Genomic DNA, 13,813 nt, shown 5'->3' on the forward strand with positions numbered 1-13,813 from the left:
GTTTTTGTGTTGTAAATAAAGAAGAAGAAGTAGTTGGTTTTTCATAGTGTAGAGTTTTAAATTTGCTTCAAAAGGTTGATTTGATTAAATAGAAAGAAAGAAATGTAACTCAAGTTTATACTAATGAAAATTCTTTGGAAAGAACTTAAATCTCTAACACCTATACATAATAGTGTTAGTAACATTTATTGTGGTTGTACTTTGTTTAAAATCTATATTCAATAAATAAAGTCTGAATATGTTATTTGTTTTTTTAAAATATTTCAGTGAAATTTATAACATGTTAAAACATAAATTAGTCTCTTTCTAACATAAACAAAGTTATTTGATTTAATTTAATTTAATCTATATCCAAACTTAAAATAAATGAAAAAAACAGTTATTTAATGATTACATAATAATGATTTTTCCCAATATTATCGAATTTGTTCTCTCTAATTTTGTGAAATATTTTATTCAATCATGTAATTTAAAATAAAAGTTAACGTTGTTCCTTAATCTTATTTCATCGATGTCAATTTAAATGAAATGAAAGCACTACATGTACACATTTTTGAAAAAAAAAACTAAAAAATAGATAAATGAATAAAAGAACTTAACCTATATATTAAAGTGGGTATTAGATTGAAAGGGGAAAAGACATTTAGTAATGATAAGATAGAGACTCTGCCACTAATGAAAAAGCTAATTGACATGTACATAATTAAATAACATAGCTTTCAATCACGTGCACCTAATCTCCATGATTGCTTCACTTTCATTTGAGCACCAAATTATGGTCGTCCAAAACTTCTTAAATATTCAATCCCCACCCCCATTTCTTTTTATTACCTAAACAACTCTTATCTTAAGATCAGTATAGATAAATTTGTCTAAAACAAGACAACAAATATAAATTAAAAAAATACGTATTAATCTTCCCAATTAACGATAGTGTTTTGTGATGCAAAAGGATTACAACTTTCTTAAAAGTTATGGATAATGAACCACCATACCAATGATTTTTCTTGCTTTCTTTTTCGACACCACAATTTTTCCTCCCATATCTAGTCCACACCTTTTCAAACTCACATTAAAAATACGTTCATTACTACAAGTATAGGAGTGTTATGGTTCAGTTTTTCTTTTATTAAATTTAAATATGGTTGGATTTCATTCGGTTTGAATTTAATATAATAAAAAATAATGTTTTGTAATTCGAGTTTTTATGATTTTTTTTATTATTAACTTCTTAAATATTTTTTATAATTCTGTAAGAAAATATTTAATAATTTAACAAAAAATTGTAAAATACTTTTTTTTAAATTATTAACAGATATATATATTATTAATTCTTCATTACTGTTATTATGTTATTTTCTTTTATATTTATAAATAAATTATATAATGTTATAGTTAAATTTATAATACAAATTTGTTATAGCCATGTATGTTTAAGAATGGCAATGTATTTTCATGTATCTATCATAGTAAAAAAAAATTATAGCAGATTAACCCCCATAAATTACATGATTTTTTTAGATATTTAATTGATGTTTATAATTGATTGTTTATTAAATATTTTCATTCACTATTTATATATCATTTTTTTTCACTCAGTCCCATACATGAAATGAATTGGCAAATATGTTGAAGATCCTATATCCAATTGATGATAAAATTAATTTAATTTTGTAAGCTTATATCTTATTTTCTTTTAAAAAACAAAATCAACACTTTTTTTTAAGGTTGATCTTGTATGCAAGAATTTATAATAAACAAGTGTTTCACTCCTACTCCTATGCACAACCAATAACATTGTAGAATAGGTCTTTGTTGGAGAATATTATTCCAACTAGTCTCTATTACTATATATAATGAAGCTAGACACATCTTTGTTAAATTTATCTTTAATAATTTTCATGTAATTGAAAATCAAACCTAATTTGATGTGGCATGATGAAATGTCACTTTATTATAACTTCGTCATAGTAGTCTAACAAAAGTCAAGACTAGAAGGGAACATTCACAAAATGTTAGATTTTTTAGTCACTAAAATCACAGAGTTATATTTGTAATGCATGAAATATAGTCAAATTTTCTTTCTCGTGTGTTTTTTTTTTTTAATTAAAACACTGTTAAAAACTAAAATGAAAGGAAAATTTACTAGGCATTTTAAGTTGTGGTCAAACTTATATCACGTTTACTTAACTTTTTTAACGTTTGGATCTTTTATAAAAAAATTAATATGAACATAAGTGTGATTTGATTTTAATTTAATGTAAATCTAAATAAAATCAAAGAAATGTTTTGCGGGTAGATGAGGTCGATTTTTTTAATTTTTGTTATTGTAAATTTGTCAATATTTTTTTTGGAATAGTTTATAATAAAAGATGTTAAATATTTTATAATAAAAGATTTCAAATAAAACATTTTCCTATAAATATTGTTATATTCATCATTTCAATTTTCACTCGTATTTATAAATAAATATTGTTATATTAATCATTTTAACTCTAACTCATATTTATAAATAAATTACGTTAAGTATTATAATACAGGTTTATTATTATGTTTCGATAAATATAGCTATAATTTAATTTCAAATACTATCAAACTGTAAAATAATCTAAAAACTTATATTCATATATATATATATATATATATATCAATTAATTCAACTATATAAATGGTTAATATTTAGGTTCTTAAACTGAAAACTACATCAATGTGTTTGATTGATAAGAAAACAAAATAAAAAATATGATTTTGATCGACAATGAACATTTTCAATCGGTTATTGATTCTTTACTGGTTAGATAAAATTCCTATTAATTAGTATGTTAAGATTAATGTAGGAGTATCCAAAATTATATAAAAATGATAATCTATAATTTATCTTTAACTATTTTGACATTTTTTTAAACAATGAGAAACATATAATGATATTTTAAATTTATCATTATTTATTCCAACTAAGATTTGTTTATTAAATGTCATTTATTTTAACATTAAAAATAATAATTACAATTTAAAACAACTTATTTATTATTCTATGAAGATCAAAAAAATTATCCATCTTTGTTTACAATTTCTTTTATCTATTAAGAAAAAGTAATTGTTGTTACGAGAACCTGTTTCAAATAGCTTTGAATTACAATCAATGTTTATTTTTTCTACTTTGAAAGGTGGTAACAAGCACATAAAAAAAATTATTTTTTTCAAAGAAAATTGGTTATTTGATGAAAAAAGTTTAAACCGACGGACTCGATGTCATTGCTTGAGTCACTCATACTAAATTTGAACCAAAGAACGGTTTTTATTGAAAATATATATACTAAATTTTTAGCAGTTTTGTTTGTTACAAAATAAACCTGAACTTAAAATAACTAATTAATTTAAAATAACTTTCCAGGAACTAATTTGACGTTTCAAGATTAAAAAAAAAAAAGAGTATATTATTGTGTTTTCACTAAAAAAAAAATCATCAATTTTAGAGACAAAAATAGAAACTAATTTTTAGATACTAAAGTAAAACTAATTTTTAGATAAAAAAAATTAGTTACAATAATAAACATTTTAGAAACTAAACAAAATTGGTTTCTAAATTAGTTTAAATAGTTTTTAAATTAATATCTAATTAGCAACCAAGGTTTTTTCTACCAATTACCAATCAATGTGTTTTAACTATTAATTATTTATATTCTAAATTTGGTAGCAGAAAAAAATTTGGTTGTTAATTAATACCAATTTAAAAATTATTTAACAGTAATAAAAACTAATTTAGAAATATTTAATGATTTTCTGGTAGTGTTTAACTAATATAATAATATAATATATGTGTAAAAAATTTGAATGAGAATGTCTATTCTTGAAAAAGATTAGTTAAAGATGGGAAAAATAACTGTTATGGTTGACTTAAATAAAAAATTGATGATGAAAGTAAGAAGAAGCTTAATATACTTTTGGGGAAGTGTTGGATGGCATTTGTGGAAATTGAAAGAAAGTTTTGAGTGGAAGTCTCTGAACCGATAATTTGAAAGTAAGTTTGTTACTATTGTTTTTGGGAAAAATGAGTTTGATGATACGTATGGTCATTAAGACGATGATGATTGATCTTTGACAGTTCATTAACAATGGTCATGGTTTATTGAAGCTTATTGGACAATTGGTGCAGACCTAGGGCACGGAGTTAGGCCAGAGAGACAATCCATTTTTCTGTCACATTAACTTTACCACCACCCGTTAAACAAGGCACACTTAATCCCATCATCATTCATTTCAAAATAAGCAAAACAACACACATTTTGATTTATAAAACAATTTATTAAGGATGATTCTGTTAAGGAGAGTGTGTTGTGTTCTCTGTTGCGCCTCCTGAATGAAACTTTGCCATCTATGATTTCACCGGCATGTGTTCCGCCATGCTTTCCGCTCTATTCCCATGGATCCAACCTTCATTTATTTTTCCTCTTTCCCATCCTCGACATTGGATGTGCCACTTCACGTGTACCTACTAATCTAAATATTTCTCTCTGCTCTTTTTTTCAAATATATTATTACTTCAAAACTTTTCATCGTTGACATAAAACGCTGAACCTCACCCATTCCACAACACAATTTTTTACTCCTTTGTCTGAAATCAATCCAATTGGAGGGTACCTTAACAAGCAGTACTTAGGAAGCATATTATATTATGCTAATAATAGTTAAGGTGAGGGAGAGAGAGAATCCCGGAGAACCGTGCGTGGGCTTAATATTAAACTCATTAATTATAAGCTGATTAAAATAATGCAAGACAACTCAGCTCTCGCTTTACCGTTTTAATACTAGAAATTATTGGAGTTAAACACAAAAGGAAAGAGATTAATGAAGGCATTAGTGTTTGTTTTTAATTTGTTGTGTTTGGAAAAGAGCGCGAATAGAGACAAAGAATGGTCGATTCAAGATGATATCTGAACCGTTGAGTCTACCGGTCTGAGGCTCTCTTTCTCTCATTTTACTGTCTAGTCTCAGCTTTTGGACACAAAAGGGACAGCTCAATGGAGTCCATGCCCAGCGAGCGAAACCCCATACTATCATGTCGTTGTCATCTCCTCCCCATAATACCCTTTTCCCACGCCACCAAAACCACAGCATCCAAGGCTATTTCAGTAATCTCGTGAACCCTCACCAATAATTGGGGTAGTGTAGTGCTCATGTCTCATGTGTGTATGCTACAGAATTACCAGTGAAGAAAACCAATAACGGATTTTCTTTTTGTGATTATTCGAAGAAAGAAAGAAAAAAAAATGAGGGCAGCGAGGGTTTAGGTTTTGTTGGCATACGTGTAACTAAACTACAATACACAATACACTACGCAGACCGTACACTGTTAAAAAAGCTTCTGATGAGGGAGAAGAAGGGAACTTTGATTGAGATGCAACGTGCAGCTTGTTTGTACTTTAATCGATTCCTCACCAGAGCCAATGGATTCCTCTCTGCCCCTCTTGTTTTTCTTCTTCTACTTCTTCTATACCGTTTTCCGGTTAATTACCGGAGTGGTTAGCCTAAGCCTTTAATTAAAAACATAAATGGCATATTTATATGATTAATCAAACAATTAAAGTGTAGTTTAATGTTTAATTTATTTGGGAAAGCAGAGGAATTTGATACGTAAAAGGAAGCGGTTGGTGCATTGAATTGTGTGATTTGGGGGTTTGGAGGTAGCTTGCACACGATGAAGTTCTTGCCATCTAGAATAAAATTTGACTGAATATGTACCAAGGATGAAAAGGCAATCAATTCTTGCCTTGATAAACTTGTTCATCTACTTGGTTTCTCATTGGCTATTGCCGACACTTTTTAGAGAATTACTTATTCGCTTCAACTCAAGATGATGATAATGTGATTTAACTAACCAAACATCTATGATCAGCATCTACCAAAAAGGGGGAAAGGATAATTGCTAAGCTAATCAATGCCGTAACTCAACACATTTATATGCTATTCAAGGGTTTTGGTTTGGTCTACTCCAATACTTTTTCCACCTTTTCTTTTTCAATTCAACTACCAACATACTCACCTAGCAACCAAAACTACTTTTCATTAATACATCTATTATATTTCATTAGTATTTTAGAAGTAAATATTATAGTTTGTTTTGAGCTTTAATATTAAAAAATTGTCACTCGCTCGCAAACAAGCAAATAGCGTCTGAAGTTGACATAAGTGCATTTTGAAGTTGGTTGATTCCGAAATTAAATCTCAGCTAGATTAGGTGTCGTGGATGGTTAAAAAAATAGAATTGATTATTGTATGAAAAGGGAAGCATAATATAATAATTAGTGTAGGAAATGAGATAAAGTTAAAGTTAATTTGATAGGTTAACGATAATAATAGGTGAATTGATGGTTGTGTATTTTGACATTTGCACGATAAAGGTCATTAATGCAGGCTGATTCGTACTGGTACCATAAGCATATGGTAAACAATGGTATAGATCATTAGATTAGTGTGTATGGTGGCATTAATAAAGTGGACCTAGGTTTCTTTTGAGGGGGGAGAGATTGAGTGAGAAAAAATAAGTTTGATACGAAATGTGTGAGAAACCGGAAACAAATATCTGACTGTTAGAATCATAGAATGAAACAGTCACATATGATTGGACGGCCATGATGTCATGATTTCCAGACTCCACTTCATATCATTCATTCCTTCAATAAATTATACAATGCAACCCTTTTTTTTTTTCTTTGGGACTCAACTCCAAATATAATATCCGTGCATCCATCAACGGTGGTCCCCGCCATATCTCCCCATCCCTTCAGATCCAGCCGTGCAACGCGAATCATGAGATTCCCTTCCACACCCACTTCCCTACACATCATAACACTTTATCAAACCCCTCCCTCCGCTATAAAACCCTGTCGGTCTTCCCATCCCCACGACTCGCGAGAAAATAACGACATCTAACAAAATATCGTCACCATTTGGTCCACGCCTTTCACGTACACCCGTTTTCTGCGGCTCCTCTTCCATCCTTCTCAACGGATAAGATATTATCATCACATCCTCGCACTCCCCATCCAACGGTTCCCATTCACCTCTCTCACCACGTGTCCCTTCACAGTTGCCCACACAAAAAAGAAAACGAAAAACCATCCCTCACCTGTAACCAGTTCACCACCACCTATTTAACCATGGTTAATTTCTAACCTTACCCGGCACACACATACACACACACAGCGTAAACATAAACTCCTTATCCTCTCTCTCTTTCTCTCTCTCCGTCTCTCTCACTCACATCACATTACACATACTACTCTCGCTTATTGTTAATGGCGTCTCAGATCTAACAGTGTGAGCGCTTCACCGTTTCTGTTACTTTCTCATCGTGGGAACGACTCCGTTTGGCTGGCTATTGTTAGTTTTTCCCTATGCAGAGAATGGCCTACACGTTCTCGTTTCCGGAGGAGGTGCTGGAGCACGTGTTCTCCTTCATTCTGAGCGAGAGGGACCGGAACGCGATCTCACTGGTGTGCAAGTCGTGGTACGAGATCGAGCGGTGTTGCAGGAGGAAGGTTTTTGTGGGTAACTGCTACGCGGTGAGCCCAGTGATGGTGATCAAGCGGTTCCCGGAACTGAGATCCATTTCGCTCAAGGGGAAGCCGCACTTCGCGGACTTCAATTTGGTCCCCGAGGGTTGGGGCGGTTACGTCTGTCCCTGGATCGCCGCCATGGCATGCGCCTTCCCCTGCCTCGAAGAGATCAGACTCAAGAGGATGGTCATCACTGACGAGAGCTTGGAACTCATCGCCAAGTCCTTCAAAAACTTCAAGGTGCTGGTTCTCACTTCTTGCGAGGGTTTCACCACTGACGGACTGGCCGCCATTGCTGCCAACTGCAGGTTTCTTTATTTCCTTCTCTCATTTGCTTTGTAGCCGAGTGAAATGGTACATTGCTTGAGTTTGTGGATTATTATTGGTAGTGACAGCAGCCAGTAGGTAGTTATCGATGTAACTAACGTGTTCTCTTGTCGCCGGAAAAACTTGTGGTTTGGATCTTCGATAGTGAGAATCGTTTTGCCTTATGGTTAATGTGAACGACAGCTGTCTTGTCGTTTTAATGGTCAGATTTGGCTCATTTAAAATGAAACGTTATATATGTTGGATTTCAACTTCATCTTGGAGTTAGGGCTTTAAGAGCTGAAATTCGAATAGAAATTTTGTTTATTGGGTGTTTTAGTTTTCTGTTAATGTGTTTTTGGAGCGGACATCGTGGTGAATTCGACGGACGTGTCGCTATTTTTATTCGTTTTTTCAGGTGTTTGTTAGATCTGCTCTCCTTCCTTTTCAAGCATTATAACGTTTATGTTCTGGGACTATTTGTAAAAAATGTTTGAAATTTTGGCTCCGTTATTATCATTGATTTGGATGTCTAGTAATTTGACCCGTGATGTGATTTTGGGGTTTACCTTTAGTTACGTCTTGGTTTAAATAACTATTATAGTATACTTTTAGATTAGATGCTTGGTTGTTGTTGTTATTATTATCATTATTATTATTATTGTTAATTATAAATAATAATAATAATATAATGATAATAATAATAGTAAGCCCTGTTGATAATTTCACTCACCAGCCACGGGATTACGCAGTGTTGGGTTCTTTACACTATTAAACTTTTGAGCATTAATTTTCCCCGCGCATTGATTCCACTTGTATCCTCTATTTTTTTTTTCTGCTACTATCAAGAATTTAATTCTTGATTCAGGGGCATCTAATTATAACCAAAATCAATTACTAATATGACGTGAAAACTTATAATTGGTTGACAAGATAAAAAAAAACTTCTTACTAACAATGCCATATGAAATAATTTATTATTGAGTAATTTGCATGATTAGAGGGACATTTTTTGATACCGGATTAGAGGGGTTTGTGTGAACCATGTGAGAAAAATTTATTTCCCTTCTAAGCTTTTTTTACTTTATGTATGGCGCATCTGTGATGAATAGGATGATATGCTAATATTGGGGCATTGCTAATAACAATGTATTAAATTTTGGCTGTGTGGACCGTGTGGTTCAATGTACTACACTTTGGTTAGAACAGCATGCTAGTTTCTGAACTGAAGTGTCTCGATACTGTCATTGATAAATCCTCTGTCTGCTTATGCGTTGTAGGAATTTGAAGGAGTTGGACTTGCAGGAGAGTGAAGTGGATGACCTTAGTGGGCACTGGCTAAGCCATTTTCCTGATTCCTTCACCTCACTAGTTTCACTTAACATCTCTTGTTTAGGCAATGAGGTGAGTTTATCTGCACTAGAGCGTCTGCTTGGGAGGTGTCCCAACCTGCAGACCCTGCGCCTCAATCGTGCTGTGCCCCTGGATAGACTACCCAATCTACTTCGTCGTTGTCCTCAGCTGGTTGAGTTAGGCACTGGAGTCTACTCAACTGAAATGCGACCAGAGGTCTTCTCAAACCTGGAAGCTGCATTTTCGGGGTGCAAGCAGTTGAAGAGCTTGTCTGGCTTTTGGGACGTGCTCCCATCCTACCTTCCAGCTGTCTACCCTGTCTGCTCCAGGCTAACATCACTAAACTTGAGTTATGCTATTATTCAGAGCCCTGATCTTATTAAGCTTATCAGTCAATGCCCAAATTTGTTGCGGTTATGGGTATGTCTAATTTGTTTGTCTGGCCATGTCTATATTACGTCTCCGATTCACTGATCGGAGTCATACTTTTAAAACTCTTGTGCTGATTAAGGTGATTGCTACAGGTTCTGGATTACATAGAAGATGCTGGTCTTTATAACCTTGCTGCATCATGCAAGGATCTAAGGGAGTTAAGGGTGTTTCCGTCTGACCCATTCGGTTTAGAACCAAATGTTGCATTGACGGAAAAGGGCCTTGTGTCCGTGTCTGAAGGTTGTCCCCGGCTCCAATCAGTTCTATATTTTTGTCGTCAAATGTCTAATGCAGCCCTGCATACAATTGCGCTGAACAGGCCTAATTTGACTCGTTTTCGGCTTTGTATTATTGAGCCTAAAACGCCTGACTATCTTACGCATGAACCACTTGATTCTGGTTTTGGAGCTATTGTAGAACATTGCAAGGATCTGCAACGCCTATCCCTATCTGGTCTTCTTACTGATCGTGTTTTCGAGTATATTGGGACTTACGGGAAGAAGCTGGAGATGCTATCCGTGGCTTTTGCTGGAGATAGTGATTTGGGACTTCATCACGTGCTGTCTGGATGTGATAATCTTAGGAAGCTGGAGATCAGGGACTGCCCCTTTGGTGACAAGGCGCTTTTGGCAAATGCTGCAAAGCTGGAGACAATGCGATCCCTTTGGATGTCCTCCTGCTCAGTGAGTTATGGAGCATGTAAGGTACTGGGTCAGAAAATGCCCAGACTCAACGTTGAAGTCATTGATGAAAGAGGACCTCCAGATTCAAGGCCGGATAATTGTCCTGTTGAGAAGCTTTATATTTACAGGACTATTGCCGGGCCAAGGTTGGACATGCCTGGTTTTGTGTGGACTATGGAAGATGATTCTTCACTAGGCTTGAGTGATCATGCTGTGGAATGAGCCGAGGAGTCTAATGCTACTTTGATTTGGGAAATTGACAATGACAGGTACACGCTCAGTATGCAATTCTCTAGTGAATTTACTGTTGCCTGGCTTACATAGATGCAGTTATGGCTTGTGTTTGAGCTAGGTACATGAAAGAGAGAGTACACCGAAGGCTTGAGCTCGAATGCCATTCATTTTACACTGGCTGAGCTTACGAGATGCTCATTTACCGATTAATAAATAGACTCAAACTGTTGTATGTGCGTTCGATACTGTTGTTATATTATTTATCATACTATAATATTCTAGGGCTTCAATTTATTTGTATGTTAATCGTCTTTCGTAGTAGGATGTTGGACACATTTGTCTTTTTAAAGCCTTCTCAATTTATAATATTCGTATTCTAATGCCCACGTTGTTAGCTCTTCACAATTTTGATGCATTTGTGTCTAAAGCTGAAGAACAAAATTAGGATGAACTATCGATTATCTCGTGTGAAACAAAAAAAAAATGGTTCTATTGTTAAAAGGATTTTTATAGCCCCAAAAAATGATTGGTATTTAATTTGTTTTCATTGAACTTTGATCGTAGATCATATATGGAATCTCTAAATCCTTGGTTCTCAGTGGACTACGTTCGTTGTGTTTGGTCAAATGTCCCTGTTAAGCATAAGAAATCTCTGAATTGTTCCAAAAACACATGTGAAGAAAATAAAGGTAAACTTGTACAAGCAGATAAGCTAGAAACGGTTGAAACAGCTTTATTAATAACCCCTATAAACCTATATATAACTTTTCATTGTACTTTTAGTTTCTGTTTCATTCAAATGCTGCTCAAAAAATTATCACAAGTATAGAATCATAGATAAAAGAATCAGGTTTTGTTTAAATATTTTTACTATCTTTGTTGCTTTTCATTTACATATAGTTTTATTTTATGCTTCTGAATCGTAAGGTATTTTGTCCGTACGCCTTTTTACACATTTTAGCCGAAAAAAGTGGAGATGCAAAAACTTGCTGCATTTCATTACCGGATTACGACTATGTTTTGCTTTCAACAGCTTGCAAAATGGGAATCGAAGCAGTGTGTGAAAAGGCTGCAAATGGATCCTTTGGTGGCCTCTTCCCCCTGAGAGAAGAGGAGAGAATGAGTAAGCTTTTAAAAGTTTTGCTTGCGGAGGAGAGGAATCAGGTTTCAGGTGGCTTTGGCAGGCAAATTAGTGAATGGCCCAAATTCTGTGGCACTGGCATTTGAAAAAGCAAAAGAAATAGGAAAGGCTAGGCTGGTAAAAATGCCCTCAGGTGTGGTGACATCTGCTTTTCATTCAATGTTTATGGGGGAAAGAGAGGAGGAGATCCTCGACTGGTGAGCCACGTGATAGATTCGGTCACATTGGTTGGTGTCCCTACCTTTTTTCTTCATTCAACTTCTCTTTCTTAACACACACACACCATCAATCTATAAACACTACAACACTCATTCAAACTCTCCCACCAAAACTGCTGCCACAACACCATAGTTCCAAAGAACACACCCATTAAATTTGGTAGAAGACAATGTGGTCGTGTTGTAGAAAAAGAAACTTAAAATCTGCTAAAAGAAAAAAAAAGAGAGAGAAGAAAACAGAGAAAAGTGTGGTGGGGAGGAGAAGTAGGCAAGACAAGAAGATTATGTTGCACGGAGAGTTTGGTCCCCACCAAACTTATCCAATCAAATAAAGAAAAAGTAGTGAAAAGAAAAAAAGAGGCAAGGTGTGGGAGTAGCAGCGAGACCTGGTTTCATTGCTTAATGATGGCCGCACGTTTCATGTTCATGACCATCATCATTTTTATTCTCTTATTATTAACTCACCCATTTCCTTCTTTCTCATTTTACCACACTCATAACACTCTTCTATCATTGCAAACTTCCAATGATCCCTTTTTCGCAAATGGATCTTCATTTCACGTTACGTATTAAGCATTTTAAAATCCTCAATTATTATATCAGTTGTTTTATTATTTTATTGTGTCTCTGCTACTGTTTGCTTTTTTCAACAACACATGATTCTTGAATAATCTACCCAATCTTCATGGTTTAGGGCTTGAGCCTAAAAACCCACTCATTATTGGTAAGCCCATGAAGTTGACTACTTGGGATGAGGGTGACAGTAAAATAAGATGAACACCAATTCCTTTATTTGTATAACTCATGTTCGTTAATATATTATATATCATTCTGTTACATTGTAAGTTATATATAATTAACCATTGGTCATAATAATAAACAAGGGAAAACAACTTTCTTTCAATAACACGGTAACTTTTTATAGTGAATATTTTTCATAAAGTTAATTGGATGTAGTATTAGCTAAATCCTTCATGTTTTTATTCAATGACAAATCATCATAAAGTTTGTTAGTCTTTGTAAGAATTATTTTGCGCATGTTACATATGCTGATTTTTTTTACTAGGTAGTGTTCTTGCCAAGATGCGATAAAGTGATTATCGAGATGATGATCAGATGGTTTTCTTATGCATAATAATTTGTAGTGTTGATCTGTCACAAGGTGAAGAGAAGACTATCTGGAAAAGATTTTTCGACATTCAAATTAATAAAAATATAAAATATAAGTATAGTACTTAAAGAATATATTGAAAATGTATAAGTTGTTCAGTTCTTACTCTTTCAGTAATTGCGACCTAAATAGATTTAATAGCAAAATCTTGTAATAAAATTAAATATCAAATAATTATTTTAATTGCCCAATGATAAGTTTTAACTGACCTAATCTAATTGTGCAAATTAAGGTAGTAGTGTGGAGATAGATCCGAGGACATTAAATATGAATTCCAATTAACTAATTTCGGAAGATTATGGTAGAAGTTAAATGGGTCTTTTCGCTCACCGATTATCCAATCACAAGCCCGTCTAAACTCATACTTGTATTTGGACTGCCTCAATTAGTAATGTTAATAAATTTACATTCACAATACATTTTTTTATTAAACTCTTAGTTTCATGGTTGTTAAAATTTAAGAGTAAATAACTGTTTCGTCACTTGCCTACATTATACTACTAGGGAATACGTTTTTCTTTTAACCAATGATTTTTTTAAGTAATATAGAGTATTATTAACGTTACATAAAAAATGTTAAAAACAAAAATATTACTACTTGACTGTGGTTGAAATAGATAATAATGTTTCTATTCTTAAACTAGATTAGATCATATTAATATAAGATTTAAACTCTTCAAAGTTAACATCTCTAAAATAAAATAAGTATATCTGTA

At 33.3% G+C, this 13,813-nt stretch overlaps 1 protein-coding gene across 4 annotated transcripts; it reads left to right on the forward strand.

Moving 5' to 3' along the window:
- The first annotated feature begins 6,471 nt into the window (after nucleotides 1-6,471).
- Nucleotides 6,472-12,714, forward strand: LOC137814698 (protein TRANSPORT INHIBITOR RESPONSE 1). Of its 4 annotated transcripts, XR_011081672.2 has the most exons (5): nucleotides 6,905-7,867; nucleotides 9,146-9,638; nucleotides 9,743-10,602; nucleotides 11,132-11,256; nucleotides 11,601-12,714. XR_011081672.2 is itself a non-coding variant. In XM_068617568.1 (4 exons), the coding sequence occupies exons 1-3, from the start codon at nucleotides 7,398-7,400 to the stop codon at nucleotides 10,553-10,555; spliced, it is 1,776 nt and encodes a 591-aa protein (XP_068473669.1). In that variant the 5' UTR covers nucleotides 6,472-7,397; the 3' UTR covers nucleotides 10,556-10,602; nucleotides 10,686-10,953. The 4 variants fall into 4 exon arrangements, 3 of the variants coding, with proteins under 3 accessions (XP_068473669.1, XP_068473670.1, XP_090161324.1); XM_068617568.1 differs by lacking the exons at nucleotides 11,132-11,256; nucleotides 11,601-12,714 and adding an exon at nucleotides 10,686-10,953 and having other exon boundaries at nucleotides 6,472-7,867; XM_068617569.2 differs by lacking the exon at nucleotides 11,132-11,256 and having other exon boundaries at nucleotides 11,601-12,502.
- Nucleotides 12,715-13,813: the final 1,099 nt, after the last annotated feature.

This window comes from Phaseolus vulgaris, chromosome 1 (genome assembly GCF_051622355.1).
Source record: "Phaseolus vulgaris cultivar YP4 chromosome 1, ASM5162235v1, whole genome shotgun sequence".
Classification (NCBI taxonomy): domain Eukaryota; kingdom Viridiplantae; phylum Streptophyta; class Magnoliopsida; order Fabales; family Fabaceae; genus Phaseolus; species Phaseolus vulgaris.

Bases quoted from the DNA above. Each gene is read 5' to 3' on its own strand.
- LOC137814698 (XM_068617568.1), top strand. From the start codon at position 7,398: ATGCAGAGAATGGCCTACACGTTCTCGTTTCCGGAGGAGGTGCTGGAG. The intron at 7,868-9,145 runs GTTTCTTTATTT...TATGCGTTGTAG, and splicing joins GCCATTGCTGCCAACTGCAG to GAATTTGAAGGAGTTGGACT. The intron at 9,639-9,742 runs GTATGTCTAATT...TGATTGCTACAG, and splicing joins CAAATTTGTTGCGGTTATGG to GTTCTGGATTACATAGAAGA.